Source organism: Macadamia integrifolia, chromosome 7 (genome assembly GCF_013358625.1).
Source record: "Macadamia integrifolia cultivar HAES 741 chromosome 7, SCU_Mint_v3, whole genome shotgun sequence".
Lineage (NCBI taxonomy): Eukaryota > Viridiplantae > Streptophyta > Magnoliopsida > Proteales > Proteaceae > Macadamia > Macadamia integrifolia.
Genome location: NC_056563.1, coordinates 2,333,323 through 2,346,562, shown reverse-complemented (window position 1 = coordinate 2,346,562; position 13,240 = coordinate 2,333,323). Strand labels below are relative to the sequence as shown.

The 13,240-nt window shown below is 36.2% G+C and overlaps 1 protein-coding gene and 1 long non-coding RNA gene across 7 annotated transcripts in view; both read right to left on the bottom strand.

The window, feature by feature from the left end:
* Nucleotides 1-761: 761 nt before the first annotated feature.
* Nucleotides 762-11,213, bottom strand: LOC122083326 (aminopeptidase M1-like). 6 transcript variants are annotated; one of them, XM_042651085.1, is made up of 20 exons: nt 10,944-11,213; nt 10,664-10,809; nt 10,479-10,581; nt 9,414-9,600; nt 9,230-9,323; nt 8,866-9,019; nt 8,655-8,759; nt 8,439-8,555; nt 7,409-7,522; nt 6,385-6,567; nt 5,929-6,250; nt 5,723-5,844; nt 5,548-5,636; nt 4,961-5,138; nt 4,761-4,875; nt 4,611-4,678; nt 4,440-4,517; nt 3,867-3,944; nt 3,587-3,682; nt 762-1,027 (listed from the first exon to the last, which is right to left on the bottom strand). In XM_042651085.1, the coding sequence occupies exons 1-20, from the start codon at nt 11,166-11,168 to the stop codon at nt 899-901; spliced, it is 2,703 nt and encodes a 900-aa protein (XP_042507019.1). In that variant the 5' UTR covers nt 11,169-11,213; the 3' UTR covers nt 762-898. The 6 variants fall into 6 exon arrangements, with proteins under 6 accessions (XP_042507019.1, XP_042507014.1, XP_042507015.1 ...); XM_042651080.1 differs by lacking the exon at nt 762-1,027 and having other exon boundaries at nt 3,276-3,682; XM_042651081.1 differs by lacking the exons at nt 762-1,027; nt 3,867-3,944 and having other exon boundaries at nt 3,276-3,682.
* A 930-nt stretch (nt 11,214-12,143) lies between these two features.
* LOC122083291 overlaps nt 12,144-13,240 on the bottom strand; it is a 3,408-nt gene continuing 2,311 nt past the window's right edge. The window contains exon 3 of the long non-coding RNA XR_006141614.1: nt 12,144-12,323. This is a non-coding gene — a long non-coding RNA (uncharacterized LOC122083291). The remainder of the gene's footprint in view (nt 12,324-13,240) is intronic.

The window sequence follows — 13,240 nt, the reverse complement described above, 5'->3', positions numbered from 1 at the left end:
ACACTTGATAATGACATAATATTAAGTAATTTTCAAATTATTTTGAAAAACCTTTTTTAATTTGTAAAAATTATAGAAACTCGACTCTCTTAGCCATAGGATAAGACCATTTATCTTCATTTAAATTTGAGATTTTCTTCTTGACATTTGACACCCTATAAGCTGTCAAATAATTGTAACCTTATTTCTAGCAAGGAAAATAAATATTTGTAACCTTATCTTTATGCCTTCAAATATTTAACATATTTTTTTCATTTTACGCATGTATTTGAATGTGTATTCTAGAAACGTATAAAACAATGATAATTATTATTAAAAATAACATGATGAAAAATCAGTTTCAAATAATTTTAAAAATCATTTTTCATCCTTTAACTTAATAAGACAATGTGCAATCAAAAAATCTACAGAGGTCTCATCCACACAATCCCTTTAAATTCCTCCCGGATTCTAAAACCTTCCCAAGTGGACAATTATAATCCCTTTAGAAAACTTGTACACTCAGGAATAATCGGATCGGTTGTGGCCGATTCTACTGGTTCGATTTTGGTTTTTTGGAACCTTGCTGGATAGGATGGGTATCCAAGTCTGACAGAGTTGTGAAGATTCTTAAGAGTTAAGATTTTGACTCAAGACACAGCATGGACCATACCAATGGAGATCTCATAACTCCCACGTCTCTGTCTCAAATAGGCAGTGAAGCTCTCATTCAGTTTAATTTTGGGATAAGGCATAACAGAACAAGTCCAACAGGCCATCCTACATCTGTTGCATTGTCCTAGAAGCCAGTGTAGAAACTCAACCTCAACACTAGAAAATCCAATAATTCCATACCCACACTGGTCTTATTCAGAGTTTACCTCTCAAGTTTACAGTAGTTGCTCCAGCCCTTCTTCAGTCAATTCCAAATGGTGACACAAACCAAAAAAGTTCTCCATTGATTCCTGGATGCCAAGTCCTTGAGTAGTTCTGCCAGGGAGCTGTCATTCCAAATGCTTTGAACCCACTTTGCATTTACGTGACTCCTCTTAAGGCTTTGCTTCAAAGTCCTCACAATTGATCCTGCATTATCATTCACAGGAGATTGTGACAACAATTTTTAAAACTACTTCATTGCCAAAAAAAAAAGGAAATGTGTAGATCATGGATAAGGTCTAAATCTGAACCAATAAAATTCTTCTCTAGGCTTCATCTACTAATGGGTAATTATGTTCATGAATTACCAAGCATCTTGTGGGTAAATTCAACATAGGAAATGAAATGTTTCCAAATATGTACTTTAGGCCATTGCCATGCTGTTTCAAACCCCTCCTTTCTGCAAATCCAAAAATAGCATATTGACTTCTTATTGGTTGAGTTCTAGAAGATCAAAGAAATTCATGTTTATATTACTCACGGAAAAGCTTCGAAACCACAATACCTCAGAGGACAAACAGAAAGTTTAGCACTTCTAGAAAAATTCCAGAATCTGAAAAAAAAAAAAAATGCAAGAGAAGCAACGAAACACGGGGAAAAAGATCATCACAAGATGGGAACAACTAAAAAAATCTCAATTACTACCCAATATGAACTGAAATTACTTAGGGTCCGTTTGATAACGTTTCAAGAAATGCGTTTCTATCGTTTCTGTTTTCAGAAACAGCAGAAACGGAGTAAAAAGCGTTTGATAAAACTGTTCCGTTTCACTTATTTTCAGAAATAGAAATAGAAATTTTTACTTATTTATAGTTCAAGAAACGACCTAGGCGAAACAAGTTGGTTTCGCCGTTTTTAGAAATGACTTGTGGCCATTCTTTCATTGGTTACTATCGACTTCTAAAAACATGACTTATCAAACACCTTCAATTCCGTTTCTATTTCTAGAAACGGAAATTTATGTTTCTGCCATTTCTTGAAACAGAAACAGCAGAAACGTTATCAAACGGACCCTTAAAATGCAGCCTTTCTCCTAGCTAAGATCGGTCTCTCTATAGACTCATAGAAGAGATTCATAGCCTGATCTATTTGTTGTGTTGAGAGATTCTGCATCACAGAAAAATATGTTGCCTGCATTTATGTTTTAACAATAAATTATTAAAACAGCACAATAAGAAAGATACAGCAGCCCAATGAAAGATTAAGAGTTTATTATCAACCTGTTAGGAGGGACTAGGGAAGAAGAGAATATTTCTATCCTCTGAGAATGCATGAAAACTCTAATTCCTTTCGTTTGTGTTGCATCATGTCCAAATAGAGCAAGTTTAATCAAAACCTCCCCTCTCAAACATTGCATCCAAAGGGCTCTCACCCTGCTTAGGTTCCTAACCCAACACACTGAATAGACAAAAACATTGAGAAAGCATTGAAGGAAGAAACTGCAAATAGTAATGTTTATCCACAATTAAATCTGGCAAGTGGCAGGATAAGCCATCAAATGAAAATTTGTTTGTTTGTGTTTTTATAGAAAATTTCATTATATTAGCATCATATACCCTTAGCCAATAGCAGGGAGCGGGAGAAGAGTTTCAATGGGTGTTGTTTGGCATATAGGGATCCTATATCATTAAATGAGGAGAAAAAAGAGAGATTGTGAGAGGCGTGTACTTTGCGGTGCATGCCTACCTTTTCCTCTAACAATGCCAAGAAGTAAACGGAGATATATACAAAAGAAAGGGGAATACTCATAACTCTCACTATTTTAGGTGAAAGAAAGAAAACCAGAAAGGGAGAGAAAAGGAGGTAAAAAGAAAGACTCCCACCTCTTCTATTGGTTGGCTAAGATAGTGTTTCAGGAAAATTTTTACGACACATGTACATAGACCGCCACACACATAAAAGAGAAGAGCGTACTACCATGACATAGCCTATACACACAGCCAGGGGAGAGGCTGGGATCTTTATCATTCAGGCACCTGAGAAGTACAAGGTGGATGAATAATGATTTTATGATTACTATCAATTGAGCCAACTGCATGTATCCAGTGCATGACTGGAAACAAATGAAGAAGGTATGATCCAATTATCAGTTCAAGTGTTACAGTTTTGTCCACTGCCTAAAACCCATCCACAGCCTTCTTCCTCAATAGTAATTTGAATGCTTTCCAAGAACAGTTTCTTCTGGGCTCTCTGTCTTTTGGATCTAAATTAGAGATTGTCTAATCCATATTTCAATTAGAGATGTTAGTCTGTCTTTTGGGCTATTCTGATCCTTCCAAACACATGGTTTGGAAACATAGTTGTGTTACCACCAACATTATAGGTTTCAGAAGTATACTACAGTAGAAATCTAAAAGCACTTCAACAATTAGTGGCTAGCTTGATATTTCTCCTAACTTTTCCAATATTGCTCCTGATATACAAAATATCTAGCTAAATTTCTCATACCCTTGAATTCGAGAATTACATAGTGAAAGATTATTGCATAGTATGATTCCAACCAGTAATAGTGAATAACGAGAGGAAGTTGCCAGAGTTGGGAACTCCGATAAATTCAACTGCCTAGCTTCTACAGCTGTAACAACTATTCCCTGAATGCCAACTGTCTGATCAGCTCGCCGACTGATTGCTCATTCTGGGCATTTTGAACCAACCTGGCCTTGATCCGGACCTGTTCTATACTTTGCTTCAAAGTCCTGGCAATTCCATGAGTGACACGGGTTGCAAAAAATGCTTCTATTTCATCTGCCTTCTCCCAGCTACAAAACTGCGAAATAAGATAAATACTTTTGAGTCAGCCAAATATTATATGGTTTACTTCAACATAACCACAACAGGTATCATAAAAACAAAGACATGAACAATTTTCTGCTACGAAAACCTTACATCATAATCTAATACTAGAGATTTTATTATGTATTATTGGTTTCCAACAGAGTTTCAAAACTTACAGGTGTTACAATCTCTCTTATGAACTGGGTGAGCAGGCCCCCAGAGCCCCATCTGTCTGCAATTAGGTCCCAATTATCCTGCATTCATCAAAAAAAAAAAAAAAAAAAAAGGTGATGGGTGGGGGGGGTGAGAGAGGAGAAAACTCAGAACCCAATGACAAGACAAGAAAGTTTTAAGCTTCAGTCAATGGGAATAGATAATTAAACAGTGGAAAGAAAGTTCCTAACTTCCTATAGTGCTACTAGAAAGTTCCTATGATGCTACCACAAATTTCTAAAGTGATACCAATAAACGGTCCGTCCCCTGCAATATTTGTTGAATTAGATGCCACTGGATTGCTTTTCTCCCCCCACCCCCAAACCCTTAGTGATAGAGTGATAGTTTAAAACTTCATATGCAAGAAAAAATTACTAAGAAAAGACAAATTTCGGAGCTTCGAAGAAATTTTATGCTATTAGGGTGTGCATTAAGATATACAGAACATGATGGCTGGTAGCCAAACAGTGCAAGTCACATACAACTAACTCGATGCTAAGTTATAAATTTGTGCTAATAGCCTGAGAAAAAGCTACCTTTAACCATCTCCATGCTATCTCACGGCCTTCTGCGCTTATTCCTGAAAGTCCATATATTATATCTTGATCTCTAACCTGAAATTATATTGATTGGAAATCAGAAATCAGAACAACAACCAAACTTTCAAGCAGTTAAGAGAACAAGATCTGATCAGTGAAGTGTACCACCTCATCAGACAACAAAAAGTTCAGAACTTCTAGAACAATATCTGAGTCTGAACAAGATGCCAGTATACCTACAAAACATAGAAGTAGAAATTTTTTATTACAAACAATTGAGGATGCGTATAACATGATTTATGCATGTCTACCACTTACGCAGGACTCGAGCCTTCTCTTCCACTGCATCAGCCTCTCTATATACATTTAGAATGGATTGAAACCCAGTTCTATTTTTTGCGCTAACATTTTGCATTACAGCAACATACGCAACCTTATGAACATTTTAAGTTTCACAGATCAGTAAGGAAGATAATAAGAGGAATGAAGGCATGATCTGGATATGTAGTCAGTAGTACCCTCCTCATGTCAGCAGGAAGAAGTGGGGTGTTTCTATCACCCAAGAATATATGGAAACGCCTGAGTGCTTCCTTTTGAGTCATAATATGGCCAAAGACTACCAATGCGGTCAAGACCTCCCCCCTCATTATAGCATTCAAGTGGCTCTCACCAGATATAGTTTCCCAGCCCAATTTACTGGACATGACAGCAATAGAAAAAAGAAGTAAGAGTAAATGACATCAAGAATTTTTTGTTATGGCACAAGCTTATGAAGTGCAACAAGATTTAACCTGAATAATGAATAGACTCTAAAATTTCAATCATATTTACTAGAATTTCAATGCATTCTAAGCACTTCCTTATGAAAGTTACAAGTGTAGATAAGATCAGAAAGTAGGTGTTCAGAGCTTCAGCTGTCCATATGCAAACAAACTTAAAAACATGCATGTGTGGGATAACAGAGAGAGAGATTTTTATCATTCACCATCATTAGAAATAGTGAGACAAAATAAAATAATAATACAAGGATGATAAGAAAAAAAATTTACATGAAAATAGAATAATAAATGAACTGTCGATAGAACAGGAAAATGGTTATGCATACTTTGCAAAGAGTTTGGTGAAAAATTGTTTCAACTCATTCAATGAATCTGGGATGGCCTCGCTTGAAATCTTCACAATGTTATAACTTATCTGGTGGAAGAAAATAAAAAGCATAGGTCATATTTTATTTTTATGAATGTTTTGAATTTCTTAACAGGACATGGAAGAGACATTACATCAATTAGCCTTGATAATACAATATAATCACTCTCTTTTCTGTATACGTCCATCAAGGAAAGCAACGACGATAGTGACAGCTCAGAAACCTCGAAAAGAGCATATGAATCATCCAAAATGCCTAAAATGAGAACAGCATGAGGTCAGACCTATCTCTTGCTATAAAATATTCACAAGGGTATGTACATATTAGTATGTTACTCACCAAATCTATCTGTTGAGGATAAAAGATTAGCCTCTATGGCTCTCCTTAGTCGAGCTGCAAGGACATCATCATACTTCACCCTATAAAAGCCAGTCTGTCCAACATTAAGTTTTACCCATAACTGTTCATCATCCCATTTCTCTTGATGTAACTCATAAGTTCTAGCATTGCCATCAGAAGAACACCAAAGATTAGAAATGTCCAAATTCCCAGATTTGGTTTCTATCAAGAAATTCTTGCGACGTTCGTAAGAACCAATACATAGTGTAACTGGAACAATCCATTCCCTGTGCCCATGTGAACCGGATGAAAGAAACTGTGACTGCAAATCCAAAGAGAACCGTCACATTTCAGCTGATTGACAGGATTTCAATCTTCCGAGATTCTGAGAGCTATGAATGAACTTGATAAGAATCCCAGACAATGCATCTCTGTTTCTTAGTTAATATGAATTACCTGTTCAAATTCTATAGTTTGATTTTTGGATTTTACATACAGGACTGGGTATCCCATTTGCTTTGTCCATGTATCCATCAATTTATGCACTTGGATACCAGATACCTCAGAAAGGACATCCCACAAATCTTCTGTCTTAGCATTTTTCCATGCATATTTCTTTATATACGCAGCTAAAGATCTCTGTTTCAGGAAAAGGAGTAATACGTTAGTCAGAACACTAATATGTTAAGTCAGACCACAAAATGGTTTAGGAAAAGGCTAGCTTGTCAACATAAATCAGTCAAACCGTGGGTTTGATATTTTCTAGTACTTGTAGCTGTAGGATTGGATTTGTATTTGAATTCTTTTAGCTCTGTTAAGCCTGTTTTGGGTTTCCTGCAAGACAACGTAAGTATTGTTCTGAAATTTCAGTTTTCATTCAAATTCTTATACAGCTACTGAATCTCTAATTGTGCAGTTACCTTTCCTTCATTACATATCTGTTTATATTTATTTTAAACCCCATATTCCGTTGGTTTACGCTCATCGATTTTTGCATTGATTTCTGAGCAGAATCTGAACTTGTACCATAACAACCCTTAAAAACAGGCAGAGAAATCCATTTATCCTGAACCACAAGGTCTCAAACTGTAGAAGAATTTATCTGAGTTTTGTAATCATTGGGTTACTGGTTTGACAGAAATTGATCTTCTCCCACGAGTTTGATTCTGATTTTCATGGAAATTCTGATGCTCTGTCAAATATCAATCTGTTCTTAAAATTCTTTACTATTTATATTTACTCTTGAATTTTATTATCCTATTCCTCTTCTGAGTCAGTGAGTGTGTTACTATCTCCTAGTCAAAGTAGGACATGTATTTTCTAGTGGCTTACAATTCTTGGTCGTGCTTTAGTGGTTGAAAGATTCTAACTCCATTGCTGAAATATCTGTAGCAACAGAGTATGCAATCATATGATCAACAAATGAAAGCCATAAAAGGGTTGTAATGATTGGAATTTTAATAATGCTTTGAGATTCCACCTGGAATATATCATCCCCAAGATAATCTTGCAGCATCCGGATAACAGCAGACCCTTTTTTATAGCTTATTGCATCGGCAACCTCATTTATTGAACGAGCATGTTGGACCTCTACCTGCAACATATGTGTCTTCTAAGTTAAACATGGAAATATTACTTGAACAAAAAGAGGAGGAACCAGACTTGCATCATGTGGATCCACCATAAATATCATAACAAAAGAAATATTAAAACTAGCAATTTTGTATATGGGACAGATATTGAGATACTGAGAATCAAGACACTGAGCTGTCATCTACCGTAAATAATTAAATCTCTCAATAGAAACATAAGAAATATTGAATGAAATTATGAGAAGCATGAACCTCAATGAAAATCAACATTTTCATTCAATTATGATTTTAGAAATAACTAATACTTTGACAGAAGTACATAACAAAAGGAGAAAGTGTCATTTTGACTCCTTCAAAGATCACAAATAAATGTCCTCCACCCAAAAAGCTTAAGAAAAGGGGAAAAGGTTTAATTTCAGGCCATGGCCTACCAAACTCCTAGGCAGATATTAAAAGAATCACTTGATGATGGATAGATCACCAAAAAGGGTTTGAAAGCTCTAAATATGTAAAACATAGTAAATGAACTTGGGTGACAAGATGAGCGACATCATTCATGATAGTTTGGCCACATGCAATGAAGACCAACGAACGAACCCCTGAGAGGATTGTTATGGAGAAATTCGAGTCTTAAAAGAACTAGGGAAAGCCCAAATATGACCTGAGTTGAAGTGATAAGAGAAGTCAAGAATGCAAAAATGTTAAAAGAGAACTTTCTTTCAATAATAATGTGAGCTAAGGTCCTTGAGCCTTCTCCTGACCCTAGCCTCTTAATGATCCTCAAGACATATTCCACCAAGGCCCAAGCCCCTTTGAAGTTAAGTTCACAACCATGGCCACATAAGGGGTTATTGGGTTAAATATGAAATGGATTGTTATATCCATAGATCACATCTAGCTATAATTAAGAAGATTAACCTCAATTGGGTGAGATTCTTCCAGTGCATCCAGCTGTAGACCACCAACTGTTAGTTGAAGAAATTGATTCCAGATCTTCCACTCGGGATATAAGCAGTCAGTGGCTAAATAGCTCACCTGAAAATACAAAATTGATAGAAGGAAAAAAAAAAATCAATTCCATCATTATCGCTGATTCAGTGCCTGTCAAATACCAAAGTTCAAAGCTGGAAGTACCCATGTTGCAAATCCCTCATTCAGCCATAAATGAGTCCACCATTCCATTGTTACTAAATTGCCAAACCACTGATGAGCCACTTCATGTGTAACGACAATTGCAAGCTGGAGGTATTAAATTTATTGTCCGCATGGATTAAAGGATTCCAGAAATCACTAATAAATAGCACATATTGCAGGAAGTTCATGCACATCAGATATGGAACAATACCCGCTGTTTGTTAACAGCAGCAGACTGCAAATCATCATGGAGCAGTTCATTTTCACGAAATGTAATCAAACCATAATTCTCCATAGCCCCGAAAGCAAAATCAGGGATTGCAACCATATCCAGTTTAGGAAGTGTATATGGCATTGAAAAAAATCTGCAGAACCCCATATCAAGTTAGCATGGCAAGGAAAAATGTCAAAACCATAGCTAGCTAAAGGACAATAATATCCATCCTATATTTAAGAACACTATAAATAGCATTGTCAACAAGTAACGATTGCTGAAATTGTTCAGGGAATTTTCTATTCATGGTATCCAAGAACAAGAACAAATAAAAGAAAAAGATTAAGAAGAGAAAACATACTTCGTATATAGATCAAGCACCCTTACAGCAATATCTAAAGCTAACTTCCCTTTCTCACTCTTTCCAACTGGGCAGTATGCACGGACCTTAATTCCTACAACAATCAGAAAAAAAAATCAAATGAATGGGTAACTTAATTTTTCTTTTTTCCTGAAAGAGAAGAGTTACATGTTCAAATGTAAACCTTCGCTTGTTATGTCTTCAACAAAATCAAATGAGCCGACTACAAAAGCTACCAAGTATGTTGACATAATCGGTGTTTCAACAAAAGAAACTGTCTTCAAGTGTCCATTTAGCTTTTCATCAATAACTGGCATGTTGGACAATGCTGTAAACTTAGATGGCAGTTCCATAGTTATCTTGAAAGTAGACTGTAGGGAAGTGCCAGTGATACACAAGCAGAAAAAAGAAAATGATAATCAATCTCACAGTAATCCAAGACAATACATTATTGTAGTAATATTAAGCTGATTTCTTTTAATCTGGGAGGCATTTAGAACGTAGGTTAATGTAAAGAAAAACATGGCACACAGATCCATAGAGGAACAATGTAATACGAAACACAGGAGTATCTACATTTTTTAAATACATGCAGAAAGCTTCTTTTTATAGAAAGCATTTTGACTTCTGAAATCTATATTGAGCATGCATGTCTATGGGGAATGACTGACCACAAGCAGAACACCAGAATAATTGGCAAAACATAGAAGGGATTGTCAACAACAATCAAATTTGTACCACCTAAAAGTACTCTGAAGTCGAAGGTTTACATGAGCAGATAATATCAGCAAACGAATTGTTTTCATTTATTGACTGCCGCTAACATTTTGCAGTCACAAAACCAGCCAAGTCAGTGCAACCCATGGCAGCTAAAGAAATGGAATCTAAAGGGGTATTTTGGAAAATAATATAACCTAGGAGGGTATTTGTGAACCTAGGGGGAAGTAAATTATTCCATTTCTTTGGCTACCAGCATGGGGTTGCAGCCAAGTTGGGTAGCAGCCAAATTTTTTCCATTAGATGGAGTGTCATCTTTGATTGCTTGCCTTGATTCTATCATTTTTTTTGAAATCCTTCCCCTTTATGGATACCCCTGACTTCTGATATGGTCCTTTACACTGTCACTTCTCATCCATAGTGTTAAGAAGCTCTAAATTGCCCCTGTAACGATATAGAAAGAGTCAACTCAGTGCATGAGGCTCCCCCTGCCGCAGGGTCTACGAGGGGCAACTGTATCATGAAAGTTTACCTTGAGAGCTGGTTCATCCCAGCACGGGAAACACCGTCTTGCATCTGCAGCTTCGAATTGGGTAGAAGCCATGTTTTTCTTCTCTCCTCCAACCACAACGGTGCTGTTAGAATCCAAGGTTGTCATTTACTTCAAACATGATTTAACAAAGAAAAACCCAAAGAATAGAGAAAAGAGCAGAGCACCTTCTGTAAAATCCTGTCAAGTGATCATTAAGAATTCCTGAAAAATTAACGCCTAAAATCCCCTCTCCCAAGGGAAGAACATCAGCAAAGGCCAACACAAGTATCTCATCTTCATTGTCCACAGTAACATCTGAAGGTCGGAATTCCTGCAAAATATAAATTCTATGAAAACCAAAAAGGAGGGTGAGGGATGGGGAAGTGGTGAGTAGTTCCTAAGTACTCTGTATGATTGAAGATGGGATGTGTTTTCAAAGCCACAGCTTAAGAAAGAAAAAAATACCCGTTGATGAGAATCCCTGAAGTATACTTCTGCGATGACAAGCTCAAGAGCATTCAAGACGAGGAATTGTGTCTCTTGGACAATCTGGAGATTGATTTCGACGGAACCCGAAAATGTGCATGCCGATAGATCGGGCGTCAACTTGAGATCGTACCGTTTTGGGGTTGCAAATTTTGGTAGCCTGACCTTACCTTTGAGCTGTTCATACATCAGTTTATGCTCCATCTCTTCTCTCTCTCTCTCTCTCTCTCTCTCTCTCTTGAAGTCACGATTCACAAACACACTTCGACAAGCAGAAATATTTATAAAGGGGAGGCTAACGGGCGTTTGGTGCGAATTATCCGTTGGATCAGATTCTAAGGATTCAGATTCAGGATTCTGGATCTAACTCATATGAATGAGTTTCTTTATAATAATTTCTTTTTGGTAAAAAAACTGTTTGGTTCCTTTCATTTAGTCATTTTAGTCTGAGTGAAAAACTATTTGGTTATCCTGATTCTGTCACTTGATTCTGAGTGAAAAACTGTTTTGTTACCTTGATTCTAGCCATTGATTCTGAGTGTAAACTGTTTGGTTACCTTTGAGTATTTGAACCCATGTTCTGTTGGCAAAAAAAAAATCCAAAAAACAAAACCAAAAACTAAAATTTGTTCCACACATGTCATTATTTTTTATTTTTTTATTTTTTTCCTTTTTATGGTAATATGTGAAAATTTTAACTGATGGACATCTCTATTATTGATGGCCTTCAAACCTCGGTAGAGCAGCCCTCTATATATGAGAAATTAAGTCATAACTAAACAGAATCATGATTTGTTGGTCAGATCAGCAGTAATTTCATATGCTTCAGATTTGAAAATTGCCCAAACCAGAGCATGATTTGGATTATGGAGATAGATCTTCTTCAAAGTGGGTAGAAACAATAGTCTCCAATGACTTATACAAGTAATATAGGTACTTAGGACCAAATGAGAGAAGAAGCATGTAAAGGTATAATATAGTATTGAGTTCATCCAAGTACTATTAAATGATAATTAAGTCTTTTTATATAAAAAAAAAAAAAAAAAGGATAATGAACTCAATATCATTACAATGGCTTTGGCCTTTTTGTTTTCCAAAAAATTCCAAAAAAGTTCATCCTACATTTTTGTTTAAATCAAGCTTCTTGAGTGTGTCAAGAACATCTCTCAATATCCTCATATGACCCTCCGATTCTTTTATTGCACCGTTTAAGTATCCTTTGATATAGTCTGATGAAGGGGAAGGAGATGATGAAGTTGAGGTTTCCGGGCATAGTGACCTAGGTGGAGTCTGGTAAGTATGACAACTTGGGCTTGAATTTGATATCCATTCGAACATTCCACAACCTTTGTTTTCAACCTATGTAGCAAATATAATCATCTTATAAGAATATAAGGAAATAAACATTCAAATCTTAAACATCTGAAAAAAATAAAAAATTTAAGAAATTCATACCCCAGTTGATTGTGGACAACACCAAAAATATCAACCATAATTTGCACTTGTCTTTGCAGTTCTGACCTTACACTGACCGTTCCCACACTCACACATTTTAAGATGGTCAACCCACATGAAAAAGGGGCAATTCAATGAACATTTAAAAAATTTCCTTCCAACATGTGACCCTGACTTAGAAGTGAAAATTGAACAATCTTTCCCACAGTAATCACACTTCGCAATAGCATAAGCGGACACATTTGATGTCATCTGTAAGTTAACACAAACATTTTCAAGAGATGAAATATGCATAGAAAATACTGTCACAGACTTAACATAATATCAAGTTACATCAACCAAACACATCAAATTTCTATTCCAAAAACCATTGTCTTAGAATTCTTCACACTTCCTATTGTCACCTCAATTCTTCTCAATCTCTGGCAAGTACATCTCAAGTAGATTTCGCCTATCTTCTACTCTTGTTTCCAATAAGATAATGGCAGAATTCTTCTTGGCCATGAAATATTCCTTGGCCTTAAACTTTTGTTGGAAATTGAGGTCTGGAATGGCATCAACAACTTCTATAATTGCTCTCCCAAATTCAGACTAAGATTCACTCATTAACATCTTTTCGATTGAGTTAGCAATCGATTTCAATGGACTTACCACCTTTTCAGCTGCGCCCTTCTTCCTCTTTTCTCTACCACTATTGACGGACCCACGAGGTCTTCCTCGAGAATGACTGGTACTACCAATGGGAGTGGAAGGAACACTTTCTTCAGGTTCAATAGGTTCATAGTCAACACCATCATTGTTCCTTATTCCCTCAACCTGAG